The sequence below is a fragment of the Globicephala melas genome, chromosome 14 (genome assembly GCF_963455315.2).
Source record: "Globicephala melas chromosome 14, mGloMel1.2, whole genome shotgun sequence".
Taxonomy (NCBI): domain Eukaryota; kingdom Metazoa; phylum Chordata; class Mammalia; order Artiodactyla; family Delphinidae; genus Globicephala; species Globicephala melas.
The window spans coordinates 67508303-67522588 of NC_083327.1; the positions used below are offsets into that span (position 1 = coordinate 67508303).

The 14286-nt window shown below is 41.4% G+C and overlaps 2 protein-coding genes across 8 annotated transcripts in view; one reads left to right on the forward strand and one right to left on the reverse strand.

Moving 5' to 3' along the window:
- The window catches only part of AIG1 (androgen induced 1), a 233898-nt gene extending 227356 nt beyond the window's left edge, over window positions 1-6542 (forward strand). Inside the window, exon 6 of the mRNA XM_030853304.3 lies at window positions 5834-6542. Within this exon, the coding sequence (XP_030709164.2) occupies window positions 5834-5871 (38 nt within the window). The 3' untranslated portion in view covers window positions 5872-6542. The remainder of the gene's footprint in view (window positions 1-5833) is intronic.
- Window positions 6543-7194: 652 nt separating this feature from the next.
- The window catches only part of ADAT2 (adenosine deaminase tRNA specific 2), a 107695-nt gene continuing 100603 nt past the window's right edge, over window positions 7195-14286 (reverse strand). For 5 of the 7 annotated variants that reach the window (XR_009558764.1, XR_009558760.1, XR_009558761.1 and 2 more), the window contains one exon: window positions 7195-8940. The gene's annotated coding sequence lies outside the window, so the exon portion shown is untranslated. The remainder of the gene's footprint in view (window positions 8941-14286) is intronic. The other 2 variants (XR_009558763.1, XR_009558758.1) reach the window with 2 other exon arrangements.

A 14286-nucleotide genomic window follows, 5' to 3' on the forward strand; every position in this document is an offset into this window, starting at 1 on the left:
AGGTGGAAAAAACGACAGCACAGATATGTAGTGATTTGAGTGCTGCATGAAACTACATCCAAAGGCAAGATGGTCTGGGGATTTTAGAGAGCTCTGGGTATCGCCTCCGATACAGTCACAACATTGTAGACATCACCTGCAAATGATCGGTAATTCACAAACATTGAGCACCCTACTTTGTGCCAAATACTATGCCAGGAAGTTGATCTAATTAGACAAATAAAACACAGTCATTGCATGTTGTTGAACTGGACTTGTTCTGTGCATGGATCTTCTAGGACTGGATGCATCAAGGTGTTAGCCAATGTTAAGTGGCCCAGAGGAATTTGAGGGTTTCCTTTCTCAGTAACTGGCTTGATTTTAGGCAGTGGTCTATTAGAAAAAGTGTTAAATATTTTACCAATTCAGGCTACAGCTTGGGGGACCAGAAATTAGTCTTTTAATAATTTTCTTCTATGTTCAATGGGAATTGTAATCTTTCTCTATTAGATAACTTATAAAAATATTTAGTTAATTTACAAAAATATTTTCAAAACAAAATACAAACTTTTCTCAGTTTCTTGGGAGAAAGGCCATATTTAAATTTAAGCTAATGTGTCCAATTTATGTTATTCAGGAAGTCCTTATGACTCCTGTTTCCCCTTGATTAGCTCGATTCCAACGTTCATTATGTTCTACTACTTCTAAGAGAAGATTGCCTGAAAACCAGGAGAGAAAAGATCCAGTCTAGATTAATAGAATATTACTTTTTAGCAGGTTTAAGTTAGACATTAAAAATGAATAGTGAAGCTAAGGTTTTCGTTGGTTTTTTTTTTAATGATCTGTCCAATTTAATCTGTGCCATTCTCTTAATAACATGAGTTAAAGTTGACTAACATTTTGTAACTCATTTCAGATGTAGAGATTAATTTTATCTACATGGAACCATCCAGTTAATTCCCCAGAGGCAGATGTTTTGTGTCAAGTGCATTTTTTCTGTTTATGAGAGTGATTGCAAACTGATGGCCTCCTCCAAATTTTACCTGCCAAAAAGTTTTGTTAGGCCTACATAGGATTTTTGTTTTTGAACCAACATTTTTTTTTTTTTAACACAAGTCTATTTATTTATTTATTTTTGGCTGTGTTGGGTCTTTCTGTGCGATGGCTTTCTCTAGTTGCGGCAAGCGGGGGCCACTCTTCATTGTGGTGCGCGGGCCTCGCACTATCGCGGCCTCTCTTGTTGCGGAGCACAGGCTCCAGACGCGCAGACTCAGTAGTTGCGGCTCACGGGCCTAGTTGCTCCGCAGCATGTGGGATCTTCCCAGACCAGGGCTCGAACCCGTGTCCCCTGCGTTAGCAGGCAGATTCTCAACCACTCCACCACCAGGGAAGCCCCCTGAACCAACATTTAAAAATTGGGAGATTTCACATAGAGGCCAGATTTCTCAGCTAATCAAGTATTTTAACATCTGGCAACACCAAGCCCACTATCCTCTTCTGGCAACAATGGATTAGAACTATCAGTTGCCCCCGTTAGATGGCCCTTTAATTTTCCCTAGTTCTCACCAGGCCATTTTGCTCCCTTACAGTGGCTTGGTTCTGTAGGTAGTTGAGTTTGAAACTGTTGATTAAAAGCAGTCGTTTCTGTATGTGCATGTGTGTGTGTGTATTAGAAGGAACTGGTTACAATCAAGTACAGTATTACAATCCTGAGTACATTTATTACACCCCAAATAAAACCCCCCAAGGAGCAGGAATACCACATTTGAGCCCCCTTCCTTGGATCCATCGTTACAGATTTTTAATGGCTCAGTTTCCTTCCTTTGGTTATGTTGGCTTCAACTTCAAAATAAAAAATCACATTATTACAGAATCTTAGAATCAAAAATTAGATTAGAAACCATCTATGCCAATTTTTCTTTTTACTAAGAGGCAGCTGAGGCCCAGCAATAAGTGACCCACCAAAATAAGTGGTTGCAAAGTCAACGCCTTCTGACTGATGTTCAATCCTCTGTTATTTCTAGTAAAACATCACCATTGGAAACCCAGACACATGAGAGCTCAGAAATTTTACTCAGAATCATGGATCTAGCTTATAAAATAACAAAACATATCAGCCTGATAGGAACTATGAACAAAAAGCCCTTAAAATAGGCTAAATTAACAATGAAGCATTTGCTCTTTTTAAAAGAAAGTAACTCAGACTTCCCTGGTGGTGCAGTGGTTAAGAATCCGCCTGCCAATGCAGGGGACACAGGTTTGAGCCCTGGTCCAGGAAGATCCCACATGCCACGGAGCAAATAAGCCCGTGAGCCGCAACTACCGAGCCTGCACTCTAGAGCCCACGAGCCAGAACTACTGAGCCTGTGTGCCCTAGAGCCCACGTGCCACAACTACTGAGCCCACGTGCTGCAACTACTGAAGCCCACACACCTAGAGCTCATGCTCTGCAACAAGAGAAGCCACCGCAATGAGAAGCCCACGCACCGCAATGAAGAGTAGCCCCCACTCGCCACAACTAGAGAAAGCCCGCACACAGCAACGAAGACCCAACGCAGCCAAAATAAATAAATATTTTTTAAAAAAATAAATGGAAGAAAAGAAAAGAAAGTAACTCAAGGTGGTTTTGTGGATGTTACATTGGTTTGCTAGGGAAGCTACAACAAAGGACCACTAAATAGCTTCAACAATAGAAATGTAATGTCCCACAGTTCTGGAGGCCTGAAGTCCAAAATCGGGGGGGTTGGCAGGGTTGGTTGCTTCTGAGGACTGTGAGGGAGAGATCTGTCCCAGGCCTCTCTCCTTGGTTTGTAGATGACCGTCTTCATGTTTACATGGCATGCTCCCCTATACGTGAGGCTACCTCCAAACTTCCCCTTTTTGTAAAGACATCAGCCATATTTGATTAGGGCTCACCCTAATTTTAACTTGGAAAAGACCCTATCCCCAAATACAATCACATTCTGAGGTAAGAGGGGTTATGTTTGAAGAGACACAATTCAGCCCATAACATTCTACCTCTGCCCCACAAAATTCATGTCCTTCATTCATGCAAAGTACATTCCCAACAACCCCCAAAGTATTTCCAGCATCAACTTTTATGTCCAAAATCTCATCTTAAATATCATCTAAATCAGGTATGGGTTAAGACCCGGGGTATGATTCGTCCTGAAGCAAAATTGCTCTCCAGTTGTGAACCTGTGAAACCAGACAGAAATGTATCACTTCCAAAACCAGTGGTGGAACAGGCATAGAACATACATTCCCCTTTCCCAAAAAAAGAACCATAGGGAGAAAAGGGTCACAGTTCTCAACCAAGTTTGAAAGCCAGCAGGACAAATTCCGAGTTGAAGGCTTGAGACTAATCCTCTTTGGCTGAATGCCATACCCTCAGGTCTCATCAGGAAGGGGGGTGTGGCCCTGCACTCTAGGCGCTGGGTGGCCGCCCTCGGGGGCCAAGGAGCAGCCAGCCGCTGAGCCACCTTCAGATTCCTTCTTCCTTTATTTCAACCTGTCTCTTTCAGTCCAGGCTGGCAGTGTTTCTGCTGGTACAGAATTCTCCCATGTAATTCGTGGGGTCCCACATCATCAGATGAGAGGTCCCCCACAGGTCCTCCCTGGCTTCTACCTAGACGGTCCCTTGGACCCATGATCCACATGCCTCATCTCTTTAGCACATGGTTGTGCAGACACACCCTTGGCCTTCTCTCACATTCTGAGGTCCTGGGCATCAGGACTTCAACGCATGAATTTGAGGGAGACACAGTTCAGCCTATAATTGCTGAAATATTCTGTGCTTAAGCTAAAAATTTATTCTAATTCCAGTGTGTCCAACTGGGGTGACCAGTCTTATTAAAGTCAAATTTCAAACGAGGAGAAATGCAAGTGTCCAAAAGTGAAAGGTTGGGGTGAGGGCGGAGAAAGCAGGTAAAAGAGCAGAAGGGAGAGGAGGTCGGAGCCACGCCCATGTGACAGAAACCTCCGCCTCTGTTCTCCCCCAGCCCCGCATCCAGCTCATGTCCCACACAGGCCTCCAGGGTTCCAGCGCTGCCCTGCAGCCCCTCTCCCAGCATGGGGGAACCACACGTGACCGACTCCCTGAGGGTCAATCAGCTCTTCCTCTACGTTCCTGAAAGAGCATCGTGCCTCAGCTTTGTGACAGGTTTCTTTCTGCTAGTGGTGTGGAAATTATACCTCTGGTTCTTCCAAATATTATTTACAGCTGTCTAATTTTTTCCCTCCACCTCAAAGCTGCCAGACTAAAGTAGGTGGGGAGCCATTTTCCCTGTCTGGGTCAATGAACACCCCCTGTTCTCCACCCCCACTAAGATTCCACTATTGCTGCCAACTCAACCCATCTGCAGGAGAACACTTAGGAGAAAAGAGACTTTGAAAAGAAAAGCAAGCAGTTATTAGCTTCTCCACAGGAGAGGGAACATGGGACGGAGCTGGGACCCAAGTCATGTGTTGCTGTTTGAACAGAATCTATGTTGTGTTTTTCCGCCTTTGCCTTGGTTACCCAACAACTAAGCCATGTCCTGCCTTCTCCCCCTCAACCCTATTCCTCCTCCCTTCAGACGTCCTTACTCTTCAATGTGAAGTTTTCCTTAACATGATTTCTGAGAAGTACTTTGGAAAAAGTGTTATAGATCTCTGCCAGTTCCCTTAGTCATGAAAACCAAACCTAAAAGACTGTCTAAGGACACCTGTTCTGAGAATGTTACCCGCGCTCCGCTGCTACCACCCTGATCACACAAACACATGGTGCTAGGAGCTGGGAGCTGGGGGAAGGCGCGGGGGTGTCTCTCCTACTCTAAGCCCTATCGTGACGAGCCTCCATGTTTCATTCTACTGCTTTACCACTAGTTCTCTATGGCCTTCTCTATGTTCACCGTTTATTAATTTATTCCATAAAGATTAATTGAACTCCTACTCTCAGACAGACACTGTGTTAGGTGCTTGGGATATAATCAGGAACAAAACAGTTAAGGGCTCTACCTTCAGAGAATTTGCAACTTATAAGAGAATACCAACAAAACCTGCAATGCAGTATCTGGGGTTCTTTTATTCCAGCAAAAGGCTCTGAGAATTTGGTGTTAGGAGAAGGGTGTTTAAATAGAAGCAAAAGAAAAAAGAAGTGGGGGGCATTTGCCAGATTTAACTTTAATTTATGAGAATGACTTAAATATTTTCCGGGAAAATGAAATATCACTAACTATTCATTACAGACAACAGGCAAGGTCTTACCGGTCCGGTACGTATGAGTCTTTCAGGAAGAAAAACAGTTCTACCAGGCCTGGGTAGAACAGAGGGAAAACTTGAGTTTAAGTACACGTGGGTCTGGAAATAAATAGTTCTTGTGGCTAATAAGCTCTCTATGGGCCTTAAAAACAAAACAAAACAAATAAAAAAGATTTGCTTTTGAAAATCCAGAGTCCTTGCCTTGGGAAGGGACAGGAGTAAAATAAAAATAAATGAGGGCTCTTTGAAACTCATCAGCTCCACACCTCCTGTTGCTAGAAGCTGGTTACAAGGCAGTCCAGTTGGGATTTCTGTGCAAACTCAACGAGTCAAGAACTAACTTGCGTCCCTCACTCCCAGAGGCCTTAAGAGCTGGGTGTGTCTCAGAGAAGTTATGTCCTGATTTGGGGGGAAGGGTAGGGAGGGAGGTCACTGAGGAAGTTTCTGGAGAAAGTTGTAAATGACTTTTCGTCTTAGCGAGGAGAAAAGGGATGGGCATGCAGGGTGGGTGGGGAGAAGTGTGGAGAGATGCGAGTTCTTTTAAAGCAGCTTTGGCAAACCTGCTCCTAGTTTAATCTGATGTCCAAATAAAGAACTTTGCCTGTATTTCTAGGTATGGAAGAAGAGAAAGAGAAGCCTAAATTGGAATGAGATTTAAGTCCAAACGGAAGAGCAGGATGTAGCCACCAATGAAGACTCATTACCCCCGGGCATTGGTAATGCAGGAGAGGAAGCCTGAAAGAAACCAGTGGAATCCGCCTTCACCTCCCTGCCCCAGAGAGAGGGAACACCTTTTATGCAGAAATATATATGTAAGAATAAAATACAGATATTTCCAAAATAACTTGCCCTCAGTTGTGTTTTAAAGAATTCTTTCCAAATTCATTATTGATAATAACATCTTTTTTCTTTTTTTTACTTCTTCTAATGTTTAAAACTAAAATTGATCATTGGATTTTAATTTTTGCAATTGTAATTCCACTTAATCAAGGAAGAATAGAATCCTATTGTGTTTCTTGTTGAGAAATATGTGAAAGTCAAAGGAGCAGATGTGAAGCCTAGCATTCACGTATTTATTTAGTCCTTACAGGAGGCTGAAGAATGTAAGCGTAAGCCTGGAGGAAACGAGATGGATGTTCCCTATTGCGATAACGTCACAGTTGTCTCAAACAAGGCAATATTAGTAATAATTGCATTGATTTAGTTAAAACCCTGAGTGTATTTTGATCTCATGATTTAATTTTGTGAAATATTTCCTAGATGCAAACTATAACTTTAATAAAGAGCAAGCAACCCCTAGCCTAATGCCTGCATGGTGCATCTCAAACCCCTAACAACACTGGTGTTTCCTTTCTTATTTTTTTCTATTACCTGTTGAAAAATGGGTTTACTGAGCCTGGTTCTTGCAATTTTTTTATTTTAAAAATATGTATCTTTTTGATAAATCCAAAAAGAATAATTTTGTTGAAAAGAAAAGCTAACTTACAAAGTCTTTGACCATAATGATTTTTAAATAATACTAATGCCAAATAGGTAGTAGAAAACACATTAAAAATAAATCTTAGGGCTTCCCTGGTGGCACAGTGGTTGAGAGTCCGCCTGCTGATGCAGGGGACACGGGTTCGTGCCCCGGTCCGGGAAAATCCCACATGCAGCAGAGTGGCTAGGCCCGTGAGCCAGGGCCGCTGAGCCTGCGTGTCCGGAGCCTGTGCTCCACAACGGGAGAGGCCACAACAGTGAGAGGCCCGCGTACCGCAAAAAAAAAAAAAAAAATCTTAGAGAAGTATAAGGAAGGAGCAAATAAAAATAAAAGCAGAAATTAAGTAAGGTGGCAAGAAAAAAAAACAGCAGAATTGATAAATAAATTGATTAATAAATGCAGTATCTCATCTATACAAATAGCATTAAAATATGAAACTACTGATATATTAACTGAAAAGAGAGAAACACAAACCACTTGGCAATACAAGCACAGATGTAAACAAATTTTTAATTATAAAAATATGTCTTATAGCTCTATGACAACAAATTCTTAGAAGCCAATGAAATTCAAGGAAAATGGATTCAGTAAGAATTAGAAAGCTGTAATAGACTGATATTCGTGAAAGCCATTTTTTTTAACATCTTTATTGGAGTATAATTGCTTTACAAGGATGTGTTAGTTTCTGCTGTATAACAAAGTGAATCAGCTATACATAAACATATATCCTCATATCTCCTCCCGCTTGCATCTCTCTCCCACCCTCCCAATCCTACCCCTCTAGGTGGTCACAAAGCTCCGAGCTGATCTCCCTGTGGAAAGCCATTTTTTTTTAATGTTCAATTAACTAGCTCCAAAAAAGGAGTTGGGTCCAGAGTATTTTATGAGCAAGTTCTTGAAAACTTTCAAGTAACAATTCTCATGTTTATTAAACTGTTCCAAGATTACAGAATGATGAAACACTTCCCAAATTATTTTTCAAAGTTAATAAAACCCTCAAAACAAAGGCAACATGCAAAAAAAGAACTTTTTTACTTGCTTTAGCTAAAATATCACCAACATAAACCCAACGCTATAGAAATCATTTTTCAAAAGTAAGAGTTATTCTAAAAATTCAAGGCTGGCTTAATATTAGGATTTTTGTTAAAAACATTGCCTCAATAGTTCACAAAGAAAAAAATCATATGATTCTCTTCACAGTTGCTCTAAGGCATTTGAGAAATTTTAACATTTATTTTTGATAATACCGTTAGTAATATAAAAATATCTCATATCATGAGAAGAAATAGTCATCTCAAATACCAAAGGCATTCCCTTTTAAGGTCAGAAACCAGATAAAGATGTCCGTGACAGTGTTGCTTATTTTTCTGAGATGTTTGTGTGTTACATCTAGCATCAAATAAGTTATATTTTGACCTGAAGTGAGAAAGGTCTATGTTTTAAAAAAAAAGTTTTATGTAACTATAGAATTGATATTATTAACAGAAAATTAAATGTGTTTAAAACAAAAAAAGGCAGGAAAGAAGAAAAACCACCACTTAAAAGGAAATTATTTCTCCAGTTGACTCTCAGAATGAAGAAACCTCAAGGAATGGAATATTTTTAAAGACTTTCTGGGACGGTTCATCTGGAGCCCTGTTCCTACCCCTCTTCTTTAGCAAATAACACTTTTCTACTTTTTGCCACCAAACCAACACCTAAAGGAGTTGACACCTGTGGGGCTTTAGACCTAAGGCTGATTCAACTCACTTATACTGCAGCACGTTGGATTTATACATCACTGCTAGGTTTGAAATAAGATCATACGATCAGATTTGGGGTTTGGTTTGGTTTTCCTATGGTGGGTCATCTTTGCTTTGGGAACTCCAGGCCCTGAACTCTGGCCACACTTCTGGCAGGACACCCAGGGCTGTCTCGCCAGGGACAGGGAATGTGCTAAGACATGCCTACCCAGCCCAGGTGCTGCCAATGCACCCACTGACCCTTCACAGAAGCTCCAGGCTTGTCCTGGAGCAGAATCCATTGGGATGACTCTACTACTTGCTCTATAATCAACGAGGGGTGAGAAAAAAATGACCTGCGGTTTCTCCCTCTGGCTTGGAACCTCTGGCTTAACCCCACCGGTGCTCAAAAGGACGTTCACGCTTTACCCTTTTCTCTACGTGCAAGTGTAAAGACGACTCCATCATCCACATTCTTGAGGAGGGGAGAGGAGGAGGAATGTGCTTCTAGATCCACTTCTGGAACAAGAAGTAATAATTAACTAATGCAAATTAACAGGCAAGCATTTAACAAGAAATTGTACCAAAGGTGCAGAACAATGAAAAGCTTCTCAAATTATTTTTCAGACTTAATATACCCCTCAAAATAAAACCAAAATTTTGCTTATCATAGATAAAATACCAGCAACCTAAATCTAATACTATAATAAAATGACAATTTTTCATGACCAAATGATGTATATTTTTCTCCTGAGGGACTTTTTAAAAAGACAAATAAAAATGGAAAAATATCCTAAATTCTGGAAAAGAAGACTCCATTCTTAAAGAGGTTATTTCTTCCTCCAAATAATTTATAAGTACTATATAACTCCATTCTAAAATTGCTAAAGTTTTTTTCTTCATTTAACAGAAGAAACAGGTAAAAACAACTGAAAAATCTTGAAAATGACACATAATTCAAGCATACTTGTGCTATTAAAACATATTATAAAAATGCAATAACTAAAATAGTGTGGTATGGCTCAAGAATAGAGAGAAAAATCAATAAAATAGAAAGCAAACCCAGAAACAGGTCCTAGAATATATATACATTTAGTAAATAATAAAGATAGCATTTCAAATCAGCAATGGCATACTAAATGATTGAAAGGTGCTACAACAAATTTGGTAAAGAAAGAAAAAGCTAGATTCCTCCCTTAAAACACACACACACGCAAAACATACACACATAAAATTTCAGATAGATTAAATAATGAAATGTAAAAAAAAAAGTATAAAAAATATAAGAAAATATAGATGAACATCTGGTCCTATAATAGAGATATGGGAAAAGTATGTATATATTATATATAATATGTATAGTTTATGTATAATATAGGTATTAGGAAATTGACTATTATATATAATATATATGAGGAAATTGAATATAACGTATATTAAGAAATTGAATCTTCAGGTCTTGTAGCTGCTATACTGTAGGGTAATTGAGAGAATACCATCTAGGATGCAGTCAAGCTAATGAGAGCACTAGTTCCTTAAATAAGAAACCTGGAGGAGAATTAGCCTGGGATGGGTTTGATAATGAACTTGACTTTGGATTTTTCTGTATGTGGGTCAGGTGCCAATTCAGTGAAGTTGTAGGGATAGAATCTAGATTCCAGAGAATTGAGGAGTCATTGACATTAGTGGATGGTAAAGAAGTAGAGCTAGCAATTACAGAATGCCTTTTTTTTTTTCTTCTGACCACACCCCGAGGCATGCAGGATCTTAGTTCCCTGACCAGGGATTGAATCTATGCCCCCTGTGGTGGAAGTGCAGAGTCCAAACCACTGGGCCACCAGGGAATCCCACAGAATGCCATTTTTTTTTTTTTTTTTTTTTTTGTGGTATGCGGGCCTCTCACTGCTGTGGCCTCTCCCGCTGTGGAGCACAGGCTCCGGACGCACAGGCCCGGCGGCCATGGCTCACGGGCACAGCCGCTCCGCGGCGTGTGGGACCCTCCCTGACCGGGGCACGAACCCGCGTCCCCTGCATCGGCAGGCAGACTCTCAACCACTGCGCCACCAGGGAAGCCCCAGAATGCCATTTTGAAAGCAGAACTTAGACCTGTAGAACACAGTCTGCGAGGGGAATGTGAATCAATTGTGGATATTCCTGGTTTGTGACTATTCTGGGTTAGCCTTAGGAGGAAACACCTCTCCCACTGTCACAGAAAAGAGGAAAGAGACAAAAGTCCTTGGAAGTGAGTTTGCAGGACAAAGGGCAAAGTTCATGGACTTCTTTTTGGTGGCTTTGATGGCTGCAATTTTTTCCTCAAAGAATGGTCTGAAGAGAGTGAGAGAACAGAGAATGGAGTTGGAGTCTATAACATACCCTAAAAGAGTGGCCTAGACTATGAAAATATAGAAAGCTGTCAAGCCCACACTGAGGGCCCTCAAAGATCATGAATTTACCTTGGTGATAACAAGGACCATTTGGGGATTTCCTCCAAGAGACTTCAACAAACCAGGCATCATAAAGAAGTTGAAAGTAGGTGTCACAAAAGAACAAGCAGGTGTGAGCCAAGGGCATTGGCAAGGATGGTTGGAAGGATGAACCATGGGGTCTAGAAGGAACTGAGGAGGAAAGACAGAGGACCAACATTGGGACGTAGTAAAATGGTCCAGAGATTGGCAGTCTCAATAAGGTTGCAGACAGGGAAATGAGGGCAACAGACAGATAGGAAGTCATGATCATAACAGTTGTTGGAATTTAACGTTTTACAGGTGCATGAGATCATATGATTTTTTGCTTTTTTAGTTAATTTGACATGGTAGTAACATCCCCCAAAGATGTCCACATCCTCTAATCGCCAGAGCCTTTGAATATCTTACCTTTCATGGCAAAAGGGACTTTGACATAGAATTGAGGTAAAGATTTTGAGACGTGACGGTTACCCTGGATTATCCAGTGTATCCAGCATAATTACAAAGGTCCCTGTAGGAGGGAGCAGGAGACTCACAGTGATTACAAGACATGTGACCATGGTAACAGAAGTTGGAGTGACACAAGGAAGAGGCCACAAGCCGAAGATTGCAGGTAGCCTCCAGAGGCTCAAAAAGGCAAGGAAACAGACTCTCCCCCGGAGCCTCAATACTGCCCTTATTAGCACCTTGACTTTTGGACTTCTGACCTCCAGAACTGTTAGGTAATAAATTTGAGTTTTAAGCCACTAAGTTTTGATAATTTTTTACAGCAGCAATAAGAAACATATGTTATCATTAAGCATTTTTATATGTTTATGTGGGCTAGACTTGTGCTATGCTAAACACACACACACACACACACACACCCCTCTACACACAGAGTAATAGCCACACGGTAATATCTAACTCATATTTGTGACTTTCTAATCATTGAGTGACCAACACTGCTGTCCTTCACTAAGCCAAACCAATTACCCAGTGCTGAAAGCCTGTCAAAGTCACTCAGAGTCTGATCTATTGAAATGGAAGTGCTGAGGGTCATTGAAGAAGTCCCCATGGAAACTTCCAAAGACACTTGGATGCTTTGCCTCCTCATCAACTAAGCAATGAAAATTTTTGAGACAGATAACTCTAATTTCAAGTACAATTCGAAGGATTTTGGAGTAATAACAAATGCCTATGTTAGCTACAGGGAGATTTGCCAGGAAGAGAGGTAGCCATCTTATGTCCAAGCTTTATTGAAAATACACATTTCAAAGCCCCAGTCAAATCAACCCATGCAGCAATATTCTCTCAAGGGAATTTGCAAGCATGTAAAATCAAACACAACGTAAGAGTTTTATACTGCTATCTCCAGTTTTACATACATGCACAAGCATATTAATAAGTTTGAAAGAACAATCTAAACATAGATATTTGCAAGAATGGAATTCATTCATTACCAGGCAGCGCTAAATGTTCTGGGCCCTCAACCCTACATCCCACCTGAGCCAGACACCTTATTTCTTCATCCCATTCAGGTTTAATATTTCATCCTGTGCTTTTTGAAATCCAAACTGTCAAAACTTCCCCATCCCCCCTCTCTCCTCCCTGTGCCTGGGGAAAAAGGGAGGGATTTCTGCTTATAGAGAAAATGACATCAGAGCTGGCAACTCCCTTCTCTGCCTCTCAGTCAGACACCAAGGGGCTGGAAACAAGTGTTGACTCTGGCTTTAGAGTGGGGATGAAACTGTCAGCTCTTTAGGGAGCTCCACGAGGGTCCACCCTCGCACAGTTCCCCTGTCCTCTGCTCCCCTATTTCCAAGGCAACAAGCAATCCACCCCAAGGTCTCTGCTTCTGTCCAGCCCCAGCTACCTTCTCTGACAGGCACTCCTCCAACCTTGCCAAGCCAAGGGTGGGTACCCAGGCTGCTCTGGAGCACCCTCTCTCACAGCTCCAGCAGCAGCATCAAATGCTCTGTCAGCTCCATGGCACACAACCCTACCCCCAACCCCACAGCTCTTACTGAGGGTGGAGGGAACTGGGGCAACACAGATTTCAACAGAAGAGGGTGGAACAAATAGAAATCTCCCTGCTTTCTGTCTCCCAGGCTCTCCAGCAAGGAAGGAAGGAAGGAAAAGGCATTGTTAATATGTCATGAACCTTCTTTCAGAAGTCTAATACCCTTGTCCCCACTGTGTTCTTTATTCTATAAAGACCAAAGTAGTGGGGTTTAAGAAACTGGTTCTGCTGGAGGCCTTCCGTTAGCACATCTCACAATGTGGGACTGGCATCAAGAAGGCAGTTGTCTGAACTGAAAAGGTGAGACACTTGGCAAGTTTTATCCTGAACCATAATTCTGGTTGGCAGTTCCAGGGAAGTCAAATGTCCTTCATCACCATTTTACCACTCCTTTTACATATATAAATTCTGTAGTATGGTTACCAGTAATTTTGGAATTTTTATATTACAAAATGGTTTTCCAAAGACAGATCCCCTAAAAGACTGTACCTCTAAGAAGTGAGTTTTCCACTTAAATTGGCTCAACTGGAGACTATAATCTTGGCACTAGTTAAATTATAATTTAGGAAGTCCCTATATTGATTTCAAAAGTCTAGTTGAAAGTCTGGGTAAAAGTTTCTGAGAACTGAGGGTGGTAGGGATGAGGGGCGGAAGCCCAGTAATAAATAGAGTTTGCATTTGTGATAGAACCTGGCAATTTGCAGCACGTATTCTGCACTCAAAGCAGAATATTAAGGCAAAGTTGGAAGAAAGTATATTGTGTCTAGGGGATTTCTGCTTCCAGCCATGAAGAAGTGATAACGTCTGGAATTACCTCTCCCACACTGTAAACTAGAACAGATTGTTAAAATATAATAAAAGAACTAATTTTCAGACATTGGTCAACAGAGCTGCTGAAGACTATGGTCCCTGAAGAAAGAGAATTAACTATGTGTGCCCTTTAATCGCCTTGGCTTTCTGCCTGGAGGCGATTCCCAGATCATAGCACTGGGAGGGGAATCTCAAACAAAGCCCGGAGGGTCTCACTGAGTTAAGGAGCCCAGAGTTCAGAGATCCTGAGGCGGTAGAATTTGTGGAGAGAGTCCTGGAACGTAAGGGAGCTCTGAAGAGAAGGGGCTCCAGAAATCTGCATAGAGTTCCTTCTAGTCTTTGGCTGAATATCAGTCTTCACATGAGTAGGATGAAGCTCTACAGTTTGAGGAAAAGAACAATTGCTGAGGGTCTATAAACTGAATAAATCCAAGAGCCCATTTAAGGCCAGGAATAATTCGTGTTCCCACCAGCCAGAGTAAAGAGACCTCATTGAACAGAAAGGGCATGAAGGGTCAGGTATGAGTCACTGTTCTTGAGTAAATGTTACTCAAGTCCCACTCTTCAAAGCATTAAAAGTAGCTTCAA